The 27,198-nt window shown below is 42.0% G+C and overlaps 1 protein-coding gene across 4 annotated transcripts in view; it reads right to left on the bottom strand.

Annotated features, from left to right (window-relative positions):
* The window catches only part of LOC131895038 (zinc finger protein OZF-like), a 41,508-nt gene extending 22,771 nt beyond the window's left edge, over window positions 1–18,737 (bottom strand). The window contains exons 1-3 of one of the 4 annotated variants that reach the window (XM_059245446.1): window positions 10,524–10,712; window positions 9,668–9,701; window positions 8,170–8,296 (exon numbers count right to left, since the gene is read on the bottom strand). In XM_059245446.1, coding sequence (XP_059101429.1) covers window positions 8,170–8,203 — 34 coding nt within the window. In that variant the 5' untranslated portion in view covers window positions 8,204–8,296; window positions 9,668–9,701; window positions 10,524–10,712. Of the gene's footprint in view, window positions 1–8,169; window positions 8,297–9,667; window positions 10,713–18,570 lie in introns of those variants that run through there. The other 3 variants (XM_059245432.1, XM_059245440.1, XM_059245453.1) reach the window with 3 other exon arrangements.
* Between the last annotated feature and the right edge of the window lie 8,461 nt (window positions 18,738–27,198).

Raw genomic sequence — 27,198 nt, 5'->3', positions numbered from 1 at the left:
CAATAACCCCTAACGAAATAGAAACAGTCATTAAAAGTCTCCCAACCAAAAAAAGCCCAGGACCAGATGGTTTCAGTGCAGAATTCTACCAGATCTTCAAAGAAGAGTTAATACCAATTCTCTCTAAATTGTTCCATACAATAGAAACAGAAGGAACATTACCAAACTCCTTCTATGAGGCTACAATTACCCTGATTCCCAAACCAAACAAGGATACAACAAAGAAAGAGAACTACAGACCGATCTCCCTCATGAACATTGATGCAAAAATACTCAATAAAATACTGGCAAACAGACTCCAAGACCACATCAAAACAATTATCCACCATGATCAAGTAGGATTCATTCCAGGGATGCAAGGATGGTTCAACATACGAAAGTCTGTCAATGTGATACACCATATAAACAAACTCAAAGAAAAAAACCACATGATCATCTCACTAGATGCTGAAAAGGCATTTGACAAAATCCAACACCCCTTCATGATAAAGGTCTTGGAGCGATCAGGAATACAGGGAACATACCTAAACATAATAAAGGCAATTTACAGCAAGCCAACAGCCAACATCAAATTAAATGGAGAGAAACTCAAAGCAATTCCACTAAAATCAGGAACGAGGCAAGGCTGTCCGCTCTCCCTATACTTATTCAATATAGTACTTGAAGTTCTAGCCAGAGCAATAAGACAACATAAGGAGATTAAGGGGATACAAATTGGAAAGGAAGAAGTCAAGCTTTCCCTATTTGCAGATGACATGATAGTATACTTGAGCAACCCCAAAGATTCCACCAAGGAACTGATACAGCTTATAAACACCTTCAGCAACATAGCAGGATACAAGATCAACTCCAAAAAATCAGTAGCCCTCCTATATACAATGGACAAAAAAGCGGAGAAGGAAATCAGAGATACATCACCCTTTACTATAGCCACAAATGACATAAAATACCTTGGGGTAATACTAACCAAGCAAGTGAAGGACCTATATGACAAGAACTTTAAGTCCCTGAAAAAAGAAATTGAAGAAGATGTCAGAAAATGGAAAGATCTCCCATGCTCATGGATAGGCAGAACTAACATAGTAAAAATGGCAATCTTACCAAAAGCAATCTACAGATTCAATGCAATCCCCATCAAAATACCAACACAATTCTTCACAGACCTGGAAAGAATAATACTCAACTTCATATGGAAAAACAAAAAACCCAGGATAGCCAAAAGAATCCTGTACAATAAAACAACCTCTGGAGGCATCACGATCCCTGACTTCAAGCTGTACTATAGAGCTACAGTAATAAAAACAGCTTGGTACTGGCATAAAAACCGACATGTGGACCAATGGAATCGAATTGAAGACCCTGATATTAATCCGCACACCTATGAACAAATAATTTTTGACAAAGAAGCCAAAAGTGCACAATGGAAAAAAGAAAGCATCTTCAACAAATGGTGCTGGCAAAACTGGATATCAACATGTAGAAGGCTGCAAATAGATCCATATCTATCACCGTGCACAAAACTTAAGTCCAAGTGGATCAAGGACCTCAACATAAATCCAGCTACTCTGAACCTGCTAGAAGAGAAAGTAGGAAGTAGTCTTGAACGCATTGGCATAGGAGACCACTTTCTAAATAGAACACCAGTAGCACAGACACTGAGAGAAACAATCAATCAGTGGGACCTCTTGAAACTGAGAAGCTTTTGTAGGGCAAAGGAAACGGTCAACAAAGCAAAGCGACAGCCTACAGAATGGGAAAAGATCTTCACCAATCCCACATCTGACAGAGGACTGATATCCAGAATATATAAGGAACTCAAGAAATTAGACATCAAAATGCCCAACAGTCCAATTAAGAAATGGGCTATAGAACTAAGCAGAGAATTCTCAACAGAGGAAACTCAAATGGCTGAAAGACATTTAAGGAATTGCTCAACATCCCTAATCATCAGGGAAATGCAAATCAAAACAACTCTGAGATACCACCTTACGCCTGTCAGAATGGCTAAGATCAAAAACACTGAAGACACCTTATGCTGGAGAGGATGTGGAGCTAGGGGAACTCTCCTCCACTGCTGGTGGGAATGCAAGCTTGTACAACCACTTTGGAAATCAATATGGCGATTTCTTAGAAAATTGGGAATCCATCTCCCCCAAGATCCAGCTATACCACTCTTGGGCATATACCCAAGGAATGCTCAACCACACCACAAGAGCACTTGTTCAGCTATGTTCATATCAGCGTTGTTTGTAATAGCCAGAACATGGAAACAACCTAGATGCCCTTCAACTGAAGAATGGATAAACAAAATGTGGTACATATACACAATGGAATACTACTCAGCAGAGAAAAACAATGACATCATGAGGTTTGCAGACAAATGGATGGATCTAGAAAAAATCATCCTGAGTGAGGTATCCCAGACTCAGAAAGACAAACATGGTATGTACTCACTCATAACAGGATACTAGATGTGGAACAAGGATGACTGGACTGCTACTCACATCACCAGGCAGGCTACCTGGAAAACAGGACCCCAAGAAAGACACAGGGATCGCCCAACGACAGAGAAATGGAATGAGATCTACATGAACAGCCTGGACAGGAGTGGGGGTAGTGAAGGGCGAGGGTCGAGGGAAAGAGAGCTTGGGTGAGTGGGAGATCCCAGCTGGATCAAAAACAGAGAGGGAGAACAAGGAATAGGAGACCATGGTAAATGAAGACCACATGAGAATAGGAAGAAACAAAGTGCTAGAGAGGCCCACAGAAATCCACAAAGATACCCCCACAACAGACTGCTGGCAATGGTCGAGCGACAATCCGAACTGACCTACTCTGGTGATGGGATGGCCAAACACCCTAATTGTCGTGCTAGAAACCTCATCCAACTACTGATGGACCTGGAGGCAGAGATCCATGACTAGGCCCCAGGTGGATCTCTGGGAGTCCAATTAGCGAGAATGAGGAGGGTTTATATGAGAGAGAATTGTTGAGACCAAGGTCGGATAAAGCACAGAGACAAATAGCCAAACAAACGGAAACACATGAAATATGAACCAATGGCTGAGGGGTCACCAACTGGATCAGGCCCTCTGAGTGGGTGAGACAGTTGATTGGCCTGATCTGTTTGGGAGGCATCCAGGCAGTGGGACCGGGTCCTGTGCTCATTGCATGAGTTGGCTGTTTGAAACCTGGGGCCTATGCAGGGTCCCTAGGCTCAGCATGGGAGGAGGGGACTGGACCTACCTGGACTGAGTCCACCAGGTTGATCTCAGTCTGTGGGGAAGGCTTTGCCCTGGAGGAGATTGGAATGGGGGGCGGGCTGGGGGGAAGGTGAGGGGGGCGGGAGGGGGGAGAACAAGGGAATCTGTGGCTGATATGTAGAACTGAATTGTATTGCAAAATAAAAATTAAAAAAAAAAAAAAAAAAAAAAAAAACAGATGGCCCAGGTGATCCAGCATCCAGAACAACTTCAAGGCTGCTAGCTAAGATGATCCAGCCTCACAGACTACTACAGCCAAGACTTAACCATTATCCTAAATTTTCTCAGGGTCCAAAGATAATAGCACCCACAAACAACATGAAATAATCTAGAGAACGATGTCCACATTCCCAAAATATTGGTTATGGATGCTTGTTATCATTTAAAGGAGGTTGGGTTGTTATTGGTCATAGAAAAAGAAAAAAAAGCTAAACAACAGTTTAATTCAATGACCTTCTTCCAAAGGAAAACATGAGGATATGATACAGAAATAACAGGAAAAAAGGGTAGAATATTGAATCTACTTTAATCCCAAAGCAACTATTAACATCAAAATATTTTACATTGGTATGGATTTTAATTTATTGATACCTATTTAAAGTTATTTCTGTTATATTGTATATTTGTTTCTACTCTTGTTTGAGATACTGTGCTTATACAACTCATTTAAAAATGTAATGTATAATTAAGAAATACAGGTTAATAGTCACCTATAATAATCAAACTTGTAGTCATATTAGGTATATTTTAAAGGTTAAACAGATATATTTAGATAGATATATGGTCTTCAAACACTTCAAAGACCTACAGAGTATGGCATTTAAAATGTTTTAATAACATAAGGCTTTTTGTGACAGTGAGACATGTCTGCTCCAGGCAGCACCAATTTATTTCAGAGAAGATGATGGGCATTGAAGAAACTCCATATGAGGTTTATTTTCTTTATGTCAAAAGCTAGCCATTTGGGCAAAGAAACTGCCCTTGCCTCAATTACTGCCAATATACTGTCCAAACCAGACTGGTAAGATGCAAAATAAGTGACTGTCAAACTTTGCCAAGACAAGGTAGGACAGTCCTTCAAAATTCTTTGCTTCACAAAAAAAAGTCTGTCAGATATAACAGGCCTGTAGGACAAAGATGGATGCCCCAATGTTACAGAAGAACTTTGGGTGATTGTCCAGACAGCCAGATGTATCTGTCATTTGATAACATTTCACCCTTCTGGGGTCTTTAAGGGAGTTAAAGACTAAATAATTAGACTTAAAGTTTTCCTTAGTTATGATAAAAGGTAAATTAGATATAAAACTTTAGACTCAAAAGATAAGATAGATAATAGAATATTTTCTCCAATTTTGTCAAATACAATTGTACTGGACATTGTAACTGTAATTCTTACTTAATAATTGTTTTTGTTGTATATAATCTTACTGTATTAAAGTTAAAACCTTCCTTTTTAATTAGGCAAAAAAGGGAAATACCGTGGAATAATCCTTATGTACATGGTAACAATCTATCTCTCAGACTGGTTTAATAAAAAGCTGACTGGCCAGTAGCCAGGCAGGAAGAATAGGTGGGACAACCAAACTAAGGACACTGGAAAAAAGAAGGATGGAGTCAGAGGAGTTGCCAAGCAGATGGAGAGGAAGCAAGATATGCCAGAGAGGCAAATGCCATGAGCCTCGGGGTAGCACATAGATTAATAGAAATGGGTTAATTAAAGTAAGAGCTAGTTAGTAATAACCCTGAGCTATTGGCCTAGCATTTATAATTAATATTAAGACCCTGAGTGGTTATTTGGGAGCAGGTGGTCGGGACAGGAAAACTTTGCCTACAATTAACATTGGGTAAGGAGGCTGAGTTAGCAACTAATTGACAGAAAGTAATAAAGCATCAAAGGGCTTCCAGGAGAGATAGAGAGACACAAGAAGTAGTTGGGTGGGATTTGGAGTGGCACAGTTTTTTTTTTTGGTTTGGCAGAGGAGAGGTACAGTCTTTCAGAGATGCCAGGAGGGAGAGAAGGTTAGCTTTTTGCTATTCAGCCTCTCTGAGCTTGCAAGTTTTCACCCCAGCCTTTGAATCTTGAGTCTTATTTATAAACAGAACAATAGATTTAGTTAAAGGTACATTCAGTGGCAGCGACAGAGCTGGTGCCTTCAGGAACAGAATTCCCACTAGGTTGCAGCCTGAGTGGATAGGCAACTTCTAGAGAAGCAGGTTGGTAACTTCAGAGTTGCAATTTCTGGCTGAAATAACAGTAGACTAGGGCACAGCCACTGTGCTGAAGTTAAAAATGGTGATTGTTTTCTGTGATTTATAGAGTTGCTTTTTCTGAAGGAGCTTTAAAGCCTTTCCATGACTTTAATCACAAGACAGTCCTGACACATCTGGAACGTCATACATTATTGGGTACAGCAAACAGTGCACTGTACAAACTAAATTTGTGGGGGTGTGATGTTTTCCTTCACAAAACATATAGATTAGATCAGAGGCTTTGGTATGAGGAATCTGTTTTACCCAAAATACTTTTGTGTAACAATCCATAAATATGCTTCCACATGGCTGTTATAGGTTCAGTCCATCAAGGCTGGACCTCTGCTGCCTCAGAGCCTGATTACATGCTGGAGTGACCCTCTTTCTTTGATCATCCTGTGTAACTCATAAAACCAACACTTTATGTCTGCCCAGGAAATTCAAAGGCATAATCTAAATATGTCATAAAACATTACAACAACAAACATAAAAAACACCCTACAGTTTTCATCTTACTTGCAAGCTAAGGCTACCCTGCAACATCAGAGAAAAAAACAGCAATTATTAGAGTGTGGAAAAGTTAAAAGGGAGAGAGGAATGGATGGAAGATAAGGAGTATTTACTAAGATGCGTATGGAAGTGATGAGTAACTTCCTCCCACCCCACTCAAGACAGGGATCTCTGTGTAGTCCTGGCTCTCTTGGATCATTCTGTAGACCAGGCTGGCCTTGACCTCAGAGATTCATCTGCCTCTGCCTCCTGAGTGCTGAGCTTAAAGGCATGCATGCACCACCACCACCTAGCTGATGAGTGATAGATGGTACATAACAATTAGTTGAGTATTTTAAAATACCTATCATAGAGATGTTAAATATTCCCAATACAGACAAGCAATGCCTAAGCTGCCCAACTTAATGGTCACCTGCATCTCATCATTAAATTTTAAGTGTTGCATCATAAATATATAACTGTGTAAGTTCTCCACAAATATGTGCTATTAGTACATGTTAGTTAAATGTATAATATATAATTTGTATTAAAAGTCAGCAATAATCCTAGCCAGGAAGAGTTAGCGAATGCCTTTAATCTCAGCATGTGGTAGTCTGAATAGGTATGGCCCCCACAGACTCATGTGTTTGAATGCTTGGCTCATAGAAAGTGGCATTATTAAGATGTGCCATCTTGTTGGAGGAAGTGTGTCAGTGTGGGGGTGGGCTTTGAGGTCTCCTATGCCCAAGCTACACTCAGTGGATGATACAGTCTCCTTCTGTTGCCTGCAGATCAAGATGCAGAACTCTCAGCTCCTTGTCCAGCACCATGTCTATCTGCATGGCTCCATACTCCCAGCAGTCATACTCCCCACTGTGATGATAATGGACTAAACCTCTGAAACTGTAAGCCAGCCTGAATTAAATGTTTTCCTTTATAAGAGTTGCCATAAGGATAATCAGACTACAACCCATAGCTCCAGAGAAGCTAGGAAACAAGCAGGAACCTAAGAGGGACATATGGGTCACCTTGGGAGGGGGAAAGAGAGATCTCCATGAGTAAATTGGGGATGAGCGGGGACAATAGAGGGGAGGGGATGGAGGATAAGAACATGAGGGAGCAGGATGGTTGAGCTGGGGCAGGGATGGAGTGGGAGAGCAATGAAAGAGACATCTTAATAGAGGGAGACATTATGGGGTAAGAGAGAAAGCTGATGCTGGGGAAATTTCCAGGAATTCACAAGGATGACCCAGATTAGACTACTAGCAATAGTGGTAAGTATGCCTGAACTAGCCTACCCTAGTAATCAGATTGGTGAATACACTGTCATCATAAAGCCTTCATATAGTAACTGATGGAAGTAAATGCAGAGACCCACAACCAAGCACCAGGCCGAGCTCCAGAAGTCCAGTCGAAAAGAGGGAAGAGGGACTATATGAGCAAGAGGGTTCAAGATCATAATAGGGTAATCTATAGAGACAACTGAACCAAGCTCATAAGAACTCATGAATTATAGACCAACAGCTATGGAACCTGCATGGGACCAGACTAGACCCTCTGGATAGTGGAGATAGTTGTGTAGCTGGGTCTGTTTGAGGGGCCCGACAGTGTGATCAGGATCTATCCCTTGGTGCATGAGCTGGCTCTCTGTATCACATTACCTATGGTTGGATACCTTGCTCACCCTTGAGGCAGTGGGGAGGGACTGGGTCCTGCCTCAACTGAATGTACCAGGCTTTGCTGTCCCCCCATGAGAGAACTTACCCTTTTGGAAGAGGGGATGAGGGGTAGATTGGGGAGGGACTAGGTGGGGGTGGGAGGATTGAGAGGAAGGATGAGAAGGGGATCTGTGGTTGGTATGTAAAATGAATTTTAAAAAAAAGTAAAAAAATAAAAGAGTTTGCTGTAGTCATGGTGTCTCTTTACAGGAATAAAACTCTAAGATACAGCAATTGGGAGGCAGGGGCAGGTGGATCTCTGAGTTTAAGGCCAGCCTGTTTTACAGAGCATACCAGGACTACACAGAGAAACCTTGTCTTGAAAAACAAAAACAACAAAAAACAAACAAACAAACAAAAACCAGAAAGAAAGAAAACGAGTCAGCAATAATTCTTATAATTATCAACTAAGAATTTAATTGGTAGAGAGAGTTACAGGACAGACTTACCCAAAAACATGAGGCTGCTATAATTCTCTAGCATTACATCCCTGTAGAGTGTCCTCTGAGCAGAATCAAGATCCTGCCACTCATCCCAGGTGAAGTCCAAAGAGATGTCCTCAAATGATACAGAACCCTGTAATGACACATTTCTTTTTAAACCCCAAGTACTCAGCTTTGGGGACATAAAATGAGGAGTTCACTATGGTTTCTGCTAAAGACTTGACAGGATGTGGAATCATGGAAGGGAACCTCAATGACAAATTATTTATTAAGCTGTCATAGGAGTTTTTTTTTTCTTTTTTTTTTCTTTTTTTTTTTTTTCTGTTGTTGTTGTTTTAAAGTGAGGTGAAAGGACTTGCCCACTAAGGATGTATTATTTCAAAGGAATTTTAAGAAAGGAGAGAGGGAGCTAAGCATGCAAATATTCAGTGTTCCCTTTGTTGTGACCATAGATCCAATGTGACCAGCTATCTCAAGCCCCTGCAACTATAACTTCCCTGCATCAATGAACTATGTTCATAAACTATGATTTGAAATAAACCCTTTCTCTTCTAAGTTGCTTTTGTCAGTGAATTTTATCACAACAAGAAAGAAACAAAGATAGTGTCTTACAGAAGGTATTGCTTGATTTGTATCATGGAAGAAAATTTAACATAAATATCTTAACTGTGTTAATGCAGGGGTCCAAGAAATTTTTTAAAAGAGGTTTCTAAGCAGTTTCACTACAAAAGTCTGGTGCCCAGTCTCAAGCCACTGCCTCCAGGGCCATTAAATCTGTCCATGCATTGAGTGTCTCAGTTCTAATACAGGTGATTTGAAGGAATACAGGCTAACACCCCGACCCCAGCCCAAGCTCTAGGAATAAAGGAATATGGACACATGCAAACCCCTCTGGACCCCAGAAAAACAAATGGTTTTAAGTGGGCATGTAACCACTTCCATGGGCTGAAATCCCCAGGAGTAATGCAGAAAGAACGTAATGCTCACTCAACACAGCTATGTGAATGGGTATGCACACTTTAATCCCAGCACTCTACTCAAGGGAGGCAGAGGCAGGCAGTTTTCTGTGAGTTCTAGGCCAGCATGGTCTACAAAGAGAGACTCTGTCTCAAAAACAAAACAAAAAACAGAGTACAACTATTTGAAAGGACAAGGGTGTGGCTAAAGGCAAACCCTCATACTCTGTTGTAAAATTATGTAGAACTGCTCTCAGTCTTGGTCACAGAAACTTGTTCACAGTAGGCAATAGTTAATATATAGAAACTTGTAACTGGTCAGCATGCTGAGAATAAGTGAGTGTTGACTGCTCAGCCAGTACATGGCACACCTATTCTTATCCCCTCCAAGGCTCAGGGAACATTACTGAAGAGGGCATGGGAAGCAGTACTAGGAAACACTGTCTTCCAGAAATGGCATGCCTATTGCAGCCAGGAACTCATAGCTGCAGTGCCTACTTGCACATTAACAGTCCATCATGGATGGGGGATAGGCAATAAAGCCTCACCTTTCTCAATGGAGCTCTAAGCTGCTAAAAGATGCTAGAAGAGGGAGTGTCATATTTCTCATTGGTGTGGTCACTGGGAAGGCACTCTTGCTTAAGTAAATAAACTCTCTCTATACAAAAACATCCTAGTAAAATGTAGTAGGACACAGAGACACACCACCACCACCACCAAAAACCAAAAACAAACAAAAAAAATAAAAGTACTCAGGGAGATTTGTTGTGAATAGACAGTTAGGTAAGTGTGTAATAAAAAAAATGTATTTCACCTGTATGAAATAATTTTAAAGAGGAAGAATATAAAATTAGTACAATTATTTTATAAAGTAATAGGTTACTTCTTTAAAAAAAATTAAACACGATTCACAGCACCCACATGGCACCTCACAACTGTCTGTAACTGTAGTCCAGGGATGTGATGTCATCTTCTGGCCTCCAAGGCTACCAGGTACTCATATGGTACACAGACATATATGCAGGCAAAACATACATATATAAAAATAGTTATTTTTAAAATAAAAATTATGTCTCAGCAAGCTTGATATCTTCAGTTCAATTCCTGAAAGTGGAAGAGAATGGACTCTACAAAAGTTTTCTCTGACTTCAACATGTCAGATGTTGACATCAAACACAAACACATCATGTAAACAGAAACACACACACACACGGATAATAAAAGTATCATATAGTCAATTGTTGTTGGTATGTATTTTTCCTAATTATCCTCAGCTGGCAGCCTCTGAGAGAGTCTCAACTACGAGAATTCCCAGATCAGACTGGTCAGTGGCCATATCTGTGAGGAATTATCTTCATTGTTGATTAATATAGGAAAGTCACAGCCCACTGAGGGTAATGCTACCTCCGGACAGGTAATCTTGGGTTGTTTTAACAGCTTGGCTGGGTGTGAGCCAAAGAACAAACCAGCAAGCAGCTTATTTCATGCTTTCTGCTTCAAGTTCCTGCCCTGCCTTCCCTCAGTGATAGACCACGACCTGAAAAAGTAAGCTGAAATAAACTCCTTCATCCAGAAGCTGTTTTGGTTATGATGTTTGTCATAGCAACAGAATGGAACTTGAACAGCATTCAAAAGAACAGAAATTGGAATATTGACTATAACACTATTCAGTCACAATGCAGATATGGTCATTTCAAATGATTCTGAGATGAAGAGTATAGAAGGACATTTCTCTCAATTGCAGTTCACCCAGGTGGTCTCTTAAGAAGCTGCACATCCCATCTCAGGCTGTTGTTGACCCAAGGACTGATATTCACTAGGCCCTCCAAGACCCAGAGACATGGCTACTTCAAGCACCTAGTAGTTCTAGTTGCCTAATTCTAGGCAGTTCTAATACCTGAAACCTGAGAGACATAGGCTGGGATGAGGACACACAACCCTGTAAATTAAGCAAGAGGGAAGCTAAAACCAAATGCATTCTGGTAAGGTGTGTGTGCCTAGAGGAGACAAGAGAGGCGCAAAGATTGTTAACACAGGGTCAGGCAAGAATCTTCACAGATTACTTTGTGAAATGTTCATGAACAGAATTTAATAGAATTTAATTCCTCAAAATACACTGCTCAGAATTCAGAGGAAAATAACAAAACACTGTCTGAAATTTATCATAAAGAACAAAAAGTTGATCACAGTGCGGAAAGGAAAAGTTGCATGGGAATGCTTGTAGGGAGGAGGAATCTTCAGGATGGCACTGGACAGGAGGCTGCTGTGGGCACTGGATCTTTTTTGAGTAGTAGAAGGCTCTAGGAAATGTGTCAGTAACAGGGCAATGACTTTCCTTGCCCCTTCCCACTTCTCCCTTTGTTTCCTTATTTTATGGGTCCCAGGTACCTCTGCCCCTCCACTTCCTCTAAAAGATCCTCAAAAACCACTTGCATTGTGAGCAAAAGTGGAAAATGGTTTTCCCCTGCTCCCTGCAGCAACCTGAGGTGTTCTTTAACTGACTGCCACTCAGGTAAAGCCAGAAATCTTTTTTAAAGTTATTTTTTTAAATACTTTTAATTATGGAGCACATGTGCTAGAGCCTACAGATGCCAGAAGAATTAGATTCCCATGAAGCTGAAGTTACAGGTGATTGTGAGCTACCTGATATGGGTGCTGGGAATCAAAACTGAGTCCTCTAGAAGAGCAATATGTACTCTTAGGTACTGAGCCATCTCTCTAGTCCCGTAAGGCTTGACTTCATTACATAAAAAATAAAAATCTCAGGAGAAGCCAGTATGAAACAGAGCTGGAATTTATCAATGCAATTTAAGCAGGAAGCTAAGACAAAGGAAGGGAAAGAAGAGCACACACCCACTAGTGATGTAGGGTTTTCAAGAGCCACCCTTAAGTTTCTTTAGGTCAATGATAAATAGGTAGACAGACAGACAGATAAGATTTTGAGAAGTAGTCACTTTGAGGACTAGAGACCTGGTGTTTCAAAGGATTACTTAGGAACTTAAATAAGATAACAGGGTAGTTCCCGAACTGTACTGGATAGGCTTACAGGATTTACCTGGTAGGTAAATCAAGGACTGTAAAACTTCAGATGTTTTACTGTTAATAATGTATAGTCCTGTTTGGGTGATGCCCAGAAAATTCCAGGTTAATGGGAAAGACCTAAGGTCATATATTCATAGGCTGTAAACATAGTTCACTGCTATTTAGACATTCTTATTTGAAATTTGTTGTCTTTACAAAGGCAACCTTCAGAGCAACTCTTGTTAATTTTTCTTGAATTCTTGATTCTCAGCTGGAGATAGATACTAGACTCTAAAAGGACTCTCATGTCCACTTATTTTTTCCTGGGGGTGAGGGCGTTGGTATTTGTGTGTGTGTGTGTGTGTGTGTGTGTGTGTGTGTGTGTGTGTAAATTTGTGGGTGTGTTTAAATCTGTGGTTGTGTATGGAGGCTAGAAGTTAACCTTGAGTGCTTTCCTCAGTATAAGACCACTTTGTTTTTGAGACAGGCTCTCCTACTTTCCACACAGAACTTCTTTATAATTAAGCGAGGCTAGCTGGCCTGTGAGCCCCAAGAATTTATCTGTCTTCACCAGCATTCTTTTAAAAAACTATTATTTTTAATTATGTGTATGTGTGTATGTGCAGGTGAGTATAGCTGCCCACAGTGTTAGATCCCCTGGAGCTGGAGCTATAGGGAGCTGTGAACAGCCCCACAGTGGTGCTGAGAACCAAATTCAGGTCCTCTGCAAGATCAGCAAGTACTCTTGAGCCATCTCTCCAGTATCCTCTGTCATTATTTTTTAAGTAGGTTATGGATTAAACTCAGACCTTCATGCTTGTGCAGCAAGCACTTAACTAATTAAGTTATTTCACTAGCAAAAATTTTCCTCTGTGTGTGTGTGTGTGTGTGTGTGTGTGTGTGTGTGTGAGAGAGAGAGAGAGAGAGAGAGAGAGAGAGAGAGAGAGAGAGAGAGAGAGAGAGAAACAGACAGACAGACAGACAGAGAATATGAATATGGGCATCCACGTGGAAATTAGAAGACAATCTTAAGTATCAGTTTTTGCCTTCCAACTTGAGACAGTCTCTTTTGTTGCTTTTCTTTAAGATATGCCAGCCTAGCTGGCCTGCCAGCTTCTTGAGATTCTTCTGTCTGTGTCTTCCATCTCTTTAGGAGCACTAAAATTGCAAACATTCACACTATACACCCAGCTTTGATGTAGGTTCTGGGGGTTTAAACTCAGGTCCTCACACTTTCCACAAGCTATGCTTCCACCCTCAGATCTCCTCAAAGCCTCCTTCTCCTTCACAATTTACATACACTCTCAGATCCCCTCAAAATTTCATCCCTCTGCTGCAATTTCCTCAATGAGAGGTGAGAACTTCACTTACCTATGGTTATAAGGTCATTGTTTCCTCAATGAGAGGTGAGAACTTCACTTACCTATGGTTATAAGGTCAAATATTTAGAATGTAGTTTAGAAATTATGCTGGTTTAGTAAAGTGGCAGTTGTAGGTTCTCCTCCAAAATCCATGACTTCACTAGCCCTGGGTAGTTGTCTAGGTGTCCAGTATGAGGCAGGATTTCCCTCAAAAAATGCAAAGTTGTGGAGCCAAAGCCCAACTAATACATCTAGAACACAACTCTTGCACCCAAGGCTCAGGGACCATGTCAAAGAGGGTGCAGAATGACTATAGGAGCCAGAGAAATAGGGAATTTGCTGTGAGATTGTGTCTCCTAGAAATGTCAGAAGCTACCCCCACAAAGTCTCACCAACATGGCTGCTGAAATTTGACCTGAACAAGGACAACACCAACAGACATAATAACATGGACAGAGAAAAGCCAAGGAGGCCTTGACTCCAGACAAATAACTACAGGCAACCGAAGAATGCAGAGAGTGGGATAAGCTGTTTTTCCCAGGGAAGAACACACCAATTGGCCATCCAGTGCCAAATGGTCAGCCCTGAAAACACATACATACAAGTAACATTATACAAACTGAACAGGTTGTACTTTTGTATTTAGGAAAACACACCAACAATTAAAGAAAAAGAGACATAAATTTAAAAGAAAGCATGGTGGAAGTTAAATGGAAGAGTTTGGAAGGAGGAAAGAAAAGAAAATGATGTAATTATAATTTCAAGAAATAAAATTAATTTTTAAAAATATCAACCCTTATACATCTTTCCTCATTCTCTTCTCCCTCAGAACCACTTCTCTTAACACCAAACTGCTACTATGTTCTCTCCCTCAGACTCTGATATCCTCAGACTCTCACCAAATATCTTCTCTCACGCCCTCTCCCCCGACTCTCTTCCCTCACAACTATTTCTCCTCAATTAGTCCTCAGACTTCTGCAGGCTATGACCCCTACCTGAGACCACCACCTCCTTGCTAACACCCTGATTTCTTCCCTCACACTGTCTTTTCCCGTGTACATCTAGAAGGCCTGCATCCTTCCCCCGATAGGACACTTTTGTCCTTAGTACAACTTTATAGACTGGGGACCATCAGCATGGTCCTTAGTACACCTTTATAGACTGGGGACCATAAGCATGGTCTCTTCCAGCTATTTGATGTTTTCCTGGGCCTAGTGCAGCCATAATCTTCTGCAGTCCCATGATAGCCAAACCAATACTTCAGGGAGACAAGCAATGGTAAAATCATTCCACTTCTGGCCCAGGCCAGGCTTGTCAACAGAGATCTACCTGCAAGAAAAAGAAAAGAAAAAAGAAAAAGAAAGAAAAAAAAGAGGAGGAGGAGGAGGAGAAGGAGGAAGAGGAAGAAAGAGGATGATGGGAGACAAGGAATTAGGGAGAGATTTGCAGACACAGGACACACAGATAAAGAACCAGAGGACCCATGTGCCCCTGGCCAAGTTTAGGGTATAGTTTTCATTCCTGTCTCCTGATTTCTACAGTCTTTCCCTGTGTCCTGCCCTAGACTGACTGTGCAGAACTCAATCACAGCAGTGGCTTATCCCAGGTGAAATCTTGGAAAGCTCCCTGTATCAGGGTACACGGGAGAATACCTGAATCAGTCTTCTGAGTCATGTCACCACACAGTAATTTCAGCTGCCCCCTGCCAAGCCTTCCCAGATGCTGAAAGTAGGGAAACAGGAATCAATCTCCACTACCACCCCAGTGTCAGGTCTCGGGCTCTAAGTGTAGCCAGCTGGTGGGAATTTTGATCTGTGTCTCTCACTATGTCTGTACCTCTGTATACAAGTCTCTTTCACTGGGTCATCCAGATCCTTAAAGACCACCTTGTGTGAAGTGGGCAAGGTGCAGGGACTACACCAGGCCAGACCAATTCATAGTCTCTGTGCACACACACTGGCTCCTAGATTCATCACAAGCAGAAGCAGGGGTGACAGAAGAGCAACTAATGTCTGGGTGCCTCCAAAGTGCCTGTTGCTGCCCTGGGTTTCTCTCTTTACTTCTACAAAAACAGGACCCAGTGCCAATCCTGATGGTGCAGGTCTATAATCCCAGCTTCTTTAGGAGCTAATACAGGAAGATGGCAAGTTAAAGGCCACACTGTCTCTATCATGGCACAGAATCTGCCTAATGTGCACAAATCTCCAGGTTCTTTCCAAAATACCATATATATATATATATATATATATATACTCACATACACAAGAAAATAGCCCAAAGAATAGGCTAATCAAAGTTACCAAGTAAGGAAGTGGGAATCAGTACTCCAATCCATGTCTTAGAACTCTGGGATCTCAAAAAAATGGTTTCTGTTGAATAGATGTAGATATTGAACAAAGACGAAGTAAAAGTACAGATAAAGCAGAGTGGGTTCACATGCCTTAGCTTGTGACAGTCAAAGCCAGTCAGTGACATTCAAAGAAAGAAACATCACACAGATTCAGAACAACACCCAGACACACAAACACAAAGGCACACAAAGAACTGTGGTGGTGTAGGACAGCTACTGGACCCACCTCCCCAGGCACAGCTAGGTTAAGGGTAGTGGAGGAGGCAAAGAGGCAATCAGCCACTGCTTTCTCAATAACAGGACTACTTCATAGCATATAAAAACACATTTGTACTTTATTGGTGGGAAACAGAGACAGCAGACTTGCCTGTGAATTATACCCACTTCTTTGTATGTTTGAGACATGGTCTCACTAACTAGCTTAGGCTGGCCTTGAAATGGCTCTGTAGGCCAAGCTGGTCCAGAACATTTGAACATTTTTTTTTTTTTCGAGACAGGGTTTCTCTGTGTAGCTTTGCGCCTTTCCTGGAACTCACTTGGTAGCCCAGGCTGGCCTCGAACTCACAGAGATCCGCCTGGCTCTGCCTCCCGAGTGCTGGGATTAAAGGCGTGCGCCATCACCGCCCGGCCATTTGAACATTTTTAGATTCTTCCTCCTGCCTCACTCTCTTCAGCAACTGATATTAAAGAGCTACATAACCAACTCCAGCATGGGAGCGGGGAGTAAGGGGGGGATTGGGATTTGAACACTTCTCCACTATTTTACATAAACAAGGCATGAGGGGGACAACCTGAAATGATGGAAGCAGGGAGAAAGGGTAAAATGTCTGTACACAGCAGCATATAGAGCCCTACATCCCAGTGGGCAAAGGTCCTTTTCAAGCCAATGCACCACATTTACTTTGAGGGACTTGGTCAGAGGTTACCAAGCACATAGAATGGGGCGGGGGTGGGGGGGGGGAAGGATAGTAGGTGGAGTTGGCTGCTCACAGCTATTAATTTCAGTGCTTGGAAGACTCAGGCATGAGAACTGCTGTAATTTATAAGCCAGTCTAGGTTACAAAATGACTTCTAGGCCAGTCTTAACTATAGAGTGAGGCTTTTTCTGTGGAAAACCAAAACTGCAATAAACAAGGAATGGAGAAACAGTACCCAGACAAGAGACAGATTATGAACCCCGTGTCCTTATAACAAGTCTGGGGACAGGTTACATAGTCTGTGTTTTCCCTTACCAGGTCTGTGGACCCCTAGCAGGTATATGAGTCCTGTGTGTCCCCACAACAAGCCTGTAGTCCCTGCTCTCCCACTTCCTAACCCTTTCAGTTTTCAAAGCTTTCCTCTCTTCCCCTGGGACTCAGTGGTCTGTACTCAGCCCTGTCACAGCAATGGCCCTATCCCAAGAGAAATCTGAAAAAGCCTAGAGTTTCTGGGACACACACAGCGTGGGAAAAGGAGGAGACTGACTCTGTATACTCCCCAGATCCTGTGATTCTGAAATCATGTCCTCCCCTAAATAAGCCTGTTCCCATGTGCCAGCCCCTCTACCAGGTGAGACAGCAAGTGGGGAGCAGGAGTCAACCTTCCCATTCCCCTATTGCCTGAGCGGGGGCCCTAACTGTGGCTTTTCAGTTTGTCTCTCACTCTTGCCTGCTCAGTTTCTGAGGACCTCTGCCAAATCTCCAAATCTCTTTCACTGTGTGCATCTTGGATTCTCCTGGCATCACTTTGTACTTCAAGGACACTGGCTGGGTGCAGGAACACTTTAAGGAGACACCCATTCAGCTTCTGAGAATCCCTTAACCACTCCATAAGCAACAAGGGGGAGCAGAGGAGACAGATGGGCAAATGGCTCCTGGGCATCTGTCAAGTTTTATCCCCTTCCCTGAGCTCCTCTCTCTACTTCTACAAAGGACTGGAGCCAGCCTTCATAGTGCAGATCTGTAATTCCATTTTGGATAACTGAGGAAGAAAGATCACAAATTCAGTCTGGATCATCTAAAAAGTTAAAACCTTGTCTCAAAAAAGTAAAGAAAAAAAATGAGTCTACATAGCTAGTTACATGCCAGCCAGGGCTAAACAGAGGGACTCTGCCTTTAAAATAATAATAATAATAATAACAATAATAATAATTTAAAGAGAAAAATCAACACCAGCGGTAATAAAGCTCTTGCTTAGCACGTAGGAAATCCTAGGTTCTATTCTCAGTAACCGCCCCCTCACCGCACAAAGAGAGAAACAAGCTGAAAGTTAAAAGTTAGTATCAGTCACAGAGTGAGAATCTGGATTCCAGCTGATGTCCTACTGACCCCAAATGACTCAAGGGATGCTTCCTGAGGAAAAGGTGGTGAGAAACTCGGGGAAAGACTGGCCCGCGACAGCAAAGCCATAGTGGATGAAGGCGCTCACAGACCTAGATTTGGAGAGTTAGATTAAAAAACCCCAAAGACTAGCAGATAGACACATAAACCCAGAAGCGCATGGAGAGCCATAGGCGGAAAGGACAGAGAGGGTCCGGGAAAGCATTAGCTCGGACGCTGGCCCGGGGACTCCCGGTCAGACCACCTTCGAATGCCGCTCTCGGCCACCCCAGCCCGGTGCCTGTGATCCCGGCAGCCTAGGCGCAAGTCCAGTGCGGGGCAAGAGAGGCCGGCCCGAAAGGGAAGGGCGGGAAGGTGCGGAGGGCCGACACAGAGCCCAAGTCTGGACGCCACAAGCTCACCATCTCCGGTTCCTGGACTCCCGCGTCCTCACTGTGGCGCTTCCCGCAGCAGCGATCAGCGAGTCACTGGCGACAGAAGGAGGCAGAGAATTCCATATACCTAGACCTAAAAGAAGAGCAGGACAGATCCCAAGAGGGGACGGAGGATGGGGGTATTGGGGTGAGGTGGTAAGAGAACCTTAGTTCAGAAGAAAGTCCGCCCCCTAGTCTGTCAGGGAATCTGATTGGAAACTCTTATAACAGTGCTTTCGATTGGACGGGGTTTCCAGCTTTTGCCTTCTAGAGTGACAGGAGAGGGGTGCAGTGGTTGTGGGAGGGCGGGGTATGGGTGCAAGTTCTTATAAAAACCAGAAGAGGTTGTAGGATTCCCTCTGCCCTATCTCTCTAGCCACATAGTAAGACTAACTAGTTCTCACTAACTGATATTTTAAAGCAGAAGCCTGACCCCAATTAATTGAATATTAGAGTTAAAACCCCTGCCTAAAGCTTTATCATCTAGTAACTGATAGACAAATGTTTCTTATCCACAAGTGGAAATGATAGCCTTCACAAAAAACAGACACAGAGGCTGAGATATTTTGGGTTGATATGTAAAATCGCCCATATTTTTTCCTTCTCTACTGGACATTTGCACTGCCATATTCGAATTAAAGTAGGATTCTTTTTATTTTCTAGGAGCTGGTGCTGTCAAATGTGAAATGCTTTGCTGTTTAAAAAGCCGTATGGTGGCAGGAGATATGCTTGTGATGGCTAACGTTAGTTATGTTGATGGGTATTTTTGTGTTTAAAAGTTTAACTACAAAGCAAAATTGTACATCTAAATGTTAAAGGTTGTTTTGTAATGGCCTGGTCTTGTACAACTTTAACAAAACTGTTGTGTGTGTAAGATGGTCCCAGAGGTATCCGCTGTTTCTGCTTCTGTAAACAAAAGCGTGTTTTGCTTGAGATAACCAGGACACCTGCAAGACAGCTGCTTGCAAAACAGAATATAACTTTATGGGATTTTTTGTTTTTGTTTTTGTGAACAAACCCCTGACTAATGTGGCTCTTGGTTACATTTGGAAATCCTGTGTCCTGGAGGAAGCCTTGGCGCCAGTATCTGCATAAAAGCCTCATCTTTGTTAAAAATATATCCATGATCAGACTGGTGTATCTCTGAATGACCACAGATCCATAAGGGGCTCAGCAATCAATAGTGTGTATTGCTATAGCAGAGGATGGAGCTGGGTTCTCAGCAGCTCACAACTACCTGTGACTCCAACTCCCAGGGATGCAACACTCTCTTCTGGCTTCTGGGGGCACTGCACACATGCTTATACTGATGCAGGAGAAATGTGAATAAAATTGATACTATAAAGTATTTACTAATAAACTTGCTTAGGAAATATTAAGTTACACAAAGTTGAATTCTACTAAAGGAGCTGTCTCCGATTTGACTGGAAGATAATTAGTGTACTAAACAGGCTTGTTAGAAACTGTGAGGAAGAAAATTTTGTACAATTGAAGTTTAGGGTTGCTGAGAAAGGTTATAGAGATGTTTGTTCCCTGACTGACCTCCAGTCTGGCCTAATTCCTATAACAAAAGGAAGCAATCTTGACTTACAACCAGCTATGAGACTCATCCCCATATCAAAGCCCCATATGAAAAAACATGCCTCTAAAGGGCAGCTCAAGGGGACAACACAGAGTCACAACCACCATTAAGTCCTTGTCTGTCATTAAGTTCCCTGAGCTCTTCTCAGGAAAAGTATAATTCTGCCAGACAGGCAAGATATTTGAAAAGAAAAACACTAATGTACTTAGAAATAATTCTGGCAATAACTTTGCTGTATAAATCTCCCATATGCCTAAGTGGCCAGACTTATAGTCTCTTGCCTGTTTAAATTGTTCAGTGTTGCCTGGGGACAAGACCTGAAAAAGATTTAAGGATGACAGCATTTGTAGAATTCCTAAGCCTAAAGGATATATAAGTTAACAAAATATTCTATTCCCACCCAGGTCCTCTGTACATTAGCAATAGCTAAACTCTAACTATCGTTAAAGAGCTTTTTGACCCTTATTTTTCCTGAGTGTGTGGAGTGAATTCTCACTGGGCTAAGGTGGGGGGGGGGCGTATTTCTGCATTGGTACCATACATAGACAATCTAGTACACATAATTTAAATAAAAATATAAAAATGAATCATGCCTGTAATTCTAGTCTAGAGAAGACTGGAACCCTGCCTGGACTATGACTATGTAGTGATCACCAAGGGTTGGTTACATGGCAAGCCTTTATATAAAATACCAAAAACAAATGGACAAACAACAACAAAAACAAAACCCCAAACTAGAAAACTTGAAGGTGTATTCTATACACAACTATAATTAGTTTCATCCAACTATTTAAGAGTAAGGCAGGGGGATCACTTATACCCAGAATTCAGAGGCCAATGTGGTAACACAAAGAGACCCTGTCTCAAAAGACAAACAGCTGGGCATGATGGCACACATCTTTAATCCCAGCACTCTAGAGGAACAGGCTGGTGGATCTCTGTGTGTTTGAGGCCAGTTTGGTCTACATAGAGCATTTCAGAACAGCTAGGGACACATAATGAGAGACCCTGTCTCAAACAACAAAACCCCATGAGTCACTTGTGTGAAATCCAAATGCAACTCCCAGCCACAGTGCTATAGTTGTTTTCTTTCTTCTTTTCACTTTATTTGTTGTTGTTTTTTTGAAACAAGGTTTCTCTGTGTAGTTTTGGTGCCTGTCCTGGATCTTGAACTCACAGAGATCAACTTGGCTCTGCCTCCCGAGTGCTGGGATTAAGGGTGTGAGCTACCAATTCCCAGCTCTTCTTTTCAATTTTTTTTTTTTTTTTTTTTTTTTTGGTTTTTCAAGACAGGGTTTCTCTGTGTAGCTTTGCGCCTTTCCTGGAACTCGCTTGGTAGCCCAGGCCGGCCTTGAACTCACAGAGATCCGCCTGCCTCTGCCTCCCGAGTGCTGGGATTAAAGGCGTGCACCACCACCGCCCGGCTTTCTTTTCAATTTTTAAAGATAATTTTACATATATGTGTGTCTGCCTGAGAGTATGCACACATGGGCACACTATGCATGCAGAAGCTTATGGAGGCCCAAAGGCATCATATTCCTTAATACTCAGGCACATGGATTTGGGCGTTGATATGGGTGCTGGGATCCAAACTTCAATCCTCTGCAAGAGCAGCAAACTTTCTTAACTGAATAAGCTTTCTAGGAATTTTGTTGGTAATAGCTAAATATGAACTTGTGAGTATTAGGATCCTGCCCTCACTCCAGCACATGCACAGCTTGGGGTCTTGCATCTTACATCATCAACGGACGCTGGTGACTATGTACATATGGCGTGGTCACAATCTGTGCCTTAAAAAGCTGGACATGGACCCCCACCTTCTCTCTTTGTTCTCTGCTCTCTTCTCTGCTCTGTCCCCCCAGCACTGGCTCTCCTCCCCCCTTTTCCCCACTAATAAAGCTCTAAAAACTACCACTGGGTTCTGTCGTGATTGTGACATTTCCACTTGGTAACCAGCACCACAAACAGCGCCATTTATCATCCCATTAGTGAGTTAGCCTGGTTTGCTTTACACTTAGAATACAAAATACTTCACTGTGAATTCAGTGCTAGTTTTCCACTGGCTTTTCATTAAAAGACTCTGAGTTTTTTGTCTTTGTATGTGGAGTATTAACAGTGCTGTAGGTAACATGGATATGTCTAGATAAAATGGATTTTTAATAGAGAGAACTATCATACAGTGAAGAAGACACCCCCCATACACACACAGAGCTTGAGCGCCCTCTCAGATCCCCAATTAGGCATAAACCACACCCAAATACACCTTTTTCCGCAGAAAGATCCTTATTAAGTGGGGAAGAAAAGTTAAAGTGGGTGCTTTCTGACTCAGGCAGAAAAACAGTAGCAAATGGCCTTGCAGGTGTAATTTTTAAGAAGATAAAAAGGGGAGGTCTCTATTAGAATGGGCTAGGATGCAGCAGTACATTTTGATTGAGCCTGTTAATTAGGTGAATCAAAGGGGGATTTTGATTGCTGTACTTTAACACTTTGGTAGCTGGACCTTGGTAATCAGCCTCAGGAAGAGGAAGTGGCCAAATAAGGGAACAGACTTCGGTGGCTAGCTTTAGGAATGTAATCTAACGGTTTTTAGCAAGGCAGAGGGATTTGGGGAGAAGGGCAAGAGCTGTCAGAGGCTCAAGCTCAGATGGGCTAGTGTCCCTTCCTGCAGGGCAGATTTGAAGACTTTAACATTTAAGAAGTGTGCCACAGAAAATATATTCAACAAATTAATGGAAGAAAATTTTCCCAACTTAAAGAAGAAAATGAAGACACAAGAAGCTTATAGAACACCAAATAGACTAGACCCCCCAAAAAAGTCCCCTCACCACATAATAATTAAACCACTAAACATACAGAATAAGGAAAGAATATTAAGAGCAGCAGAGGAAAAAGGCCAAGTGACTTATAAAGGCAGACCCATCAGAATAACACCCACTTCTCAGTGGAGACTCTGAAATCCAGAAGGTCCTGGACAGATGTAATGCAGACACTAAGACACCAGGGATGCCAGCTCAGACTACTATACCCAGTGTAATCTCCAATCACCATAGACAGACTGAACAAGACATTCAAAGATAAAACCAGATTTAAACAATACCTATCCACAGATCCAGCCCTACAGAAAGCACTAGAAAGAAACTCCAACCTAAGGAAGTCAGATGCACCCACAAAAACACAGGCAATAGATAACCCCACAGCAGCAAATCCCAAAGATGAGAAATACACACACACTCCTACCAAAAGATAACAGGAATTAACATTCACTGGTCATTAATATCCCTTAATATCAATGGACTCAATTTGCCTAAAAAAAGACACAGGCTAACAGAATGGAAATGAAAATAGATCCATCCTTCTGTAGCATACAAGAAATACACCTCAACTTCTAAGACAGACACTACTTCAGAGTGAAGGGCTGAGAAAAGTCTTTCCTATTGGATTTTTCCCAAGGGCCTGCCCTGAGAAGATTCCTCCCAGAATCCTGAGGAAGATTCTATGTGCAGTGTGGGGTTATCTGAGGGAAAAGAATCTATGTACACCATGCTCTGTATCCATTTACTTTATTTCTCTAGGGCAAAATTCTATCTATATAACTTCAGTTCTGTCCTGACATTCAGTTCCTCTCTGTACCTACTTTTTCTGTCTCCTCATAGCCCTAGTAATAACTAAGCCCTTATGCTTTTGATCTAATCTTCATCCTCTATTCCTTCATCCTGCATCTTTCCTCCTTACTCCTGGCTCTGAGAAAACTCTACAAGAGATCTGCCTTGCCATCTATAGAATCTCTGCCTTTCTCTCTTCTCTCTGGCCATGTGACTCTGTCTACTATCTACAGAAAGCTGCCTTGTTCTTCCTCTCCTCCACACCTAACTCTGCCCTGGCCAGGAATCCTGCCCCACCCTTCACACTACCTGGATATGCAAAAACCTCCTTTGTTCTGAGTCAATTGCTCTGTAATGACATTTTCCTGTCTAGGGAAGGGAAGTCTGAGCTTCATTTTCACAAGAAACAGCTATGCATGTACAGCTTGCTTATCTCCTAGGCCCTGCAGGGGTGTTATCTACCTAGTGGATCAGCATCTGAGAAGCTTACACTGTTTGCCAATATGGTCTAGTAGCAAGTGGGCCCACAGCAATTTCATAATAGAAGATAGCTGAAATATTAAAAACTGAATAACACCAAATACTTTTTGATAAATGGCTTCCTCTAGAAAAATGACTTGAAATTTCTAGGTATAGTTTTAATATACAACTGAATCTCTACAGTATATTCTTGCAGTCTGCTAGACTTTCCAATCAAATGGACTTAAAAGGTAAGCTGGTGTAGCTATTCTAATAGCTAACAAAATAGACTTCAAACTAAAATTAATCAAGAGATAGAGAAGGACATTACATACTCATCATAGGAAAGATCCATCAAGATGAAGTCTCAATTCTGAACATTTATGCCTCCAATACAAGGGCACACACATATGTAAAAGAAACATTACTAAAGTTTAAATCACACATCAAATCCCATACACTAAGAGTGAGAGGCTTCAACTCCTCACTCTCACCAATGGACAGGTCTGTCAGAAAGACTTAACAGAAAAATAAGGGAACTAACAAACACAGTAAATAAGACAAAATGACAGCCTACAGAATAGGAAAAGATCTTCACCAACCCCACATCTGACAAAGGGCTGATCTTAAAATATTTAAAGAATCCAAGAAACTAGATATCAAAACACTGAACAATTCAATTAAAAAATGGGCTACAGTGCCAAACAGAATTCTCAACAGAAGAATCTCAAATTGTTGAAAGACATTTAAGGAATTGTTCAACATCCTTAGTTAACAGGGAAATGCAAATCAAAATGACTCTGAGATACCATCTTATGTGGATGAATTTCTAAACAGTCTTATTAAATAAGAAACACAGAGCTAAACACAGATGTAATAGCAAAAGAGATCAGAGCAAATAGCCATGACTAGCCTTAGTTTATCACCAGCAGTAGCTTCCACAGAGAGAGCTTCTTCCCGTCTAACCTGTGTTTTTATTGCCTTCCTGTTCTGCCTTCTCATTGGCTCTAAACCCAGTCACATGATTTCATTGTCACTGTCTGTCTATACAGACCTCCAGGTCTCTATGGTTGGTACTGGGATTAATGGCTTGTGTCGCCACACTTGGCTGTATCCTTGACCACACAGAGACTCTCCCTGCCATGTGATTAAATTAAGGGCATAGGCTATCACCACCTGACTTCTGTTTATGGCTTGCTGACCTCTGATCTCCAGGCAAACTTTATTTATTGACATACAAATAAAATATCACATTTCCTCACAAATAAAGTATCACCACAATCTTACACCTGTCAGAATGGTTAAGATCAAAAGCACTGAAGAAAGCTTATGTTGGAGAGGATGTGGAGCAAGGGGAACACTCCTGCACTGTTGGTAGGAGTGCAAACTTATACAGCCACTTTGGAAATGAGTATGGAGGTTTCTCAGAAAATTGGGAATCAGTTTTCCTCAAGACCCAGCTTTACTACTCTGGGGCATATACCCAAGGAATGCTCATTCATACCACAAGGACACATGCTTAGCTATGTTCATAGCAGCATTATTCATAATAGCCCAAACCTGGAAACAACCTAAATGCCCCTCAACTGAAGAATGGATAAAGGAAATGTGGTACATATACACAGTGGAGTACTAATCAACAATAAAAAACAATGACATCGTGAAATTTGCAGACAAATGGATGGAACTAGAAAATATGATCCTGAGTGAGGTAACCCAGACACAGAAGGACAAACATGGTATGTACTCACTCATAAGTGGATACTAGATGTAAAAAAAGGACAATCAGACTACTATCCATAGCTCCAAAGAAGCTACCTAACAAGGAGAACCAGAAGAGGGATGCATGGATCATCCCAGGAAGGATAAATAGATGATATCTCCATGAGTAAACTGGGAAAGAAGGGTGGGCAATGGAAGTTAGGGGATGGGGCATGAGAACATAAGGGAATGGGATGGTTGATCTGGAACAGGGATGGAATGGAAGATCAATGAAAGAAATACCATGATAGAGGGAGATATCATGAGGATAGGGAGAAATTGGTGCTAGAGAAGTTCCCAGGAATCCCCAAGGATGACCCCAGCTTGGACTACTAGCAATAGTAGAGAGGTTGCCTGAACTGGCTTGCCCCAGTAATCAGATTGGTGAAAACCCTAACTGTCATCATCAAGCCTTTCTCTAGTAACTGATGGAAGCAGATGTAGAGATCCACAGCCAAACACCAGGCTGAGCTCCAGGAGTCCAGCTGAAGAGAGAGAAGAGGGATTCTATGAGCAAGGGCATCAAGATCATGATGGGGAAACCTACAGAGACAACCAAACCAAACTAGTGGGAACTCATGAAATTTACAACAACAGCTGTGGAGCCTGCATGGGATGGGACTAGGCCCTCTGCATAAGTGAGACAGTGTGTAGCTTCTTCTGCTTAAGGGGCCCCCTGGCAGTAGGATCAGAACCCATCCTTGGTGCATAAGCAGGCTTTTTGGAGCCCACTACCTATGGTGGGACCCCTCAAACAGTCTTGAGGCAGGGGGAGGTGTTTGGACCTTCCTCTGCCAAATGTACCTCCCCATGGGAGGCCTTACCTACTTGTAGGAGTGAGTGGGGGGTGGGTTATGAGGGAGAGGCTGGAGGGGTGGGAGGAGGGAAGAGGGGGATCTTTGATTGGTATGTAAAATTAATAAAAAATTCAGGTGTGAACAAAGGAGAAAAAGACACATTTGAACACTGAATGTGCTTTCTGTTAAGAAGGTTGGTCTAAAGTATGGTAAGAATTCAGCATTGGGTAGTGTGGAGAAGGAAAGCAGTCTCCCACTATTTTAAAGACTTTTATCTGGAAACTTAAAAGGTTTGTCTTATAGACAGAAAGAATGTCAAGATGAGAAAGATGTGAAAATATGCCCTTACTTAAATTTACCATGCTCACATTACCTTTTACTTATTAAATGTTTTATAAGTGAAAATAAAAAAGAA

This window comes from Peromyscus eremicus, chromosome 1, assembly GCF_949786415.1.
Source record: "Peromyscus eremicus chromosome 1, PerEre_H2_v1, whole genome shotgun sequence".
Taxonomy (NCBI): Eukaryota; Metazoa; Chordata; class Mammalia; order Rodentia; family Cricetidae; genus Peromyscus; species Peromyscus eremicus.
The sequence above is the reverse complement of the archived record's forward strand: the minus strand, read 5'-3'. Positions and strand labels throughout refer to the sequence as shown.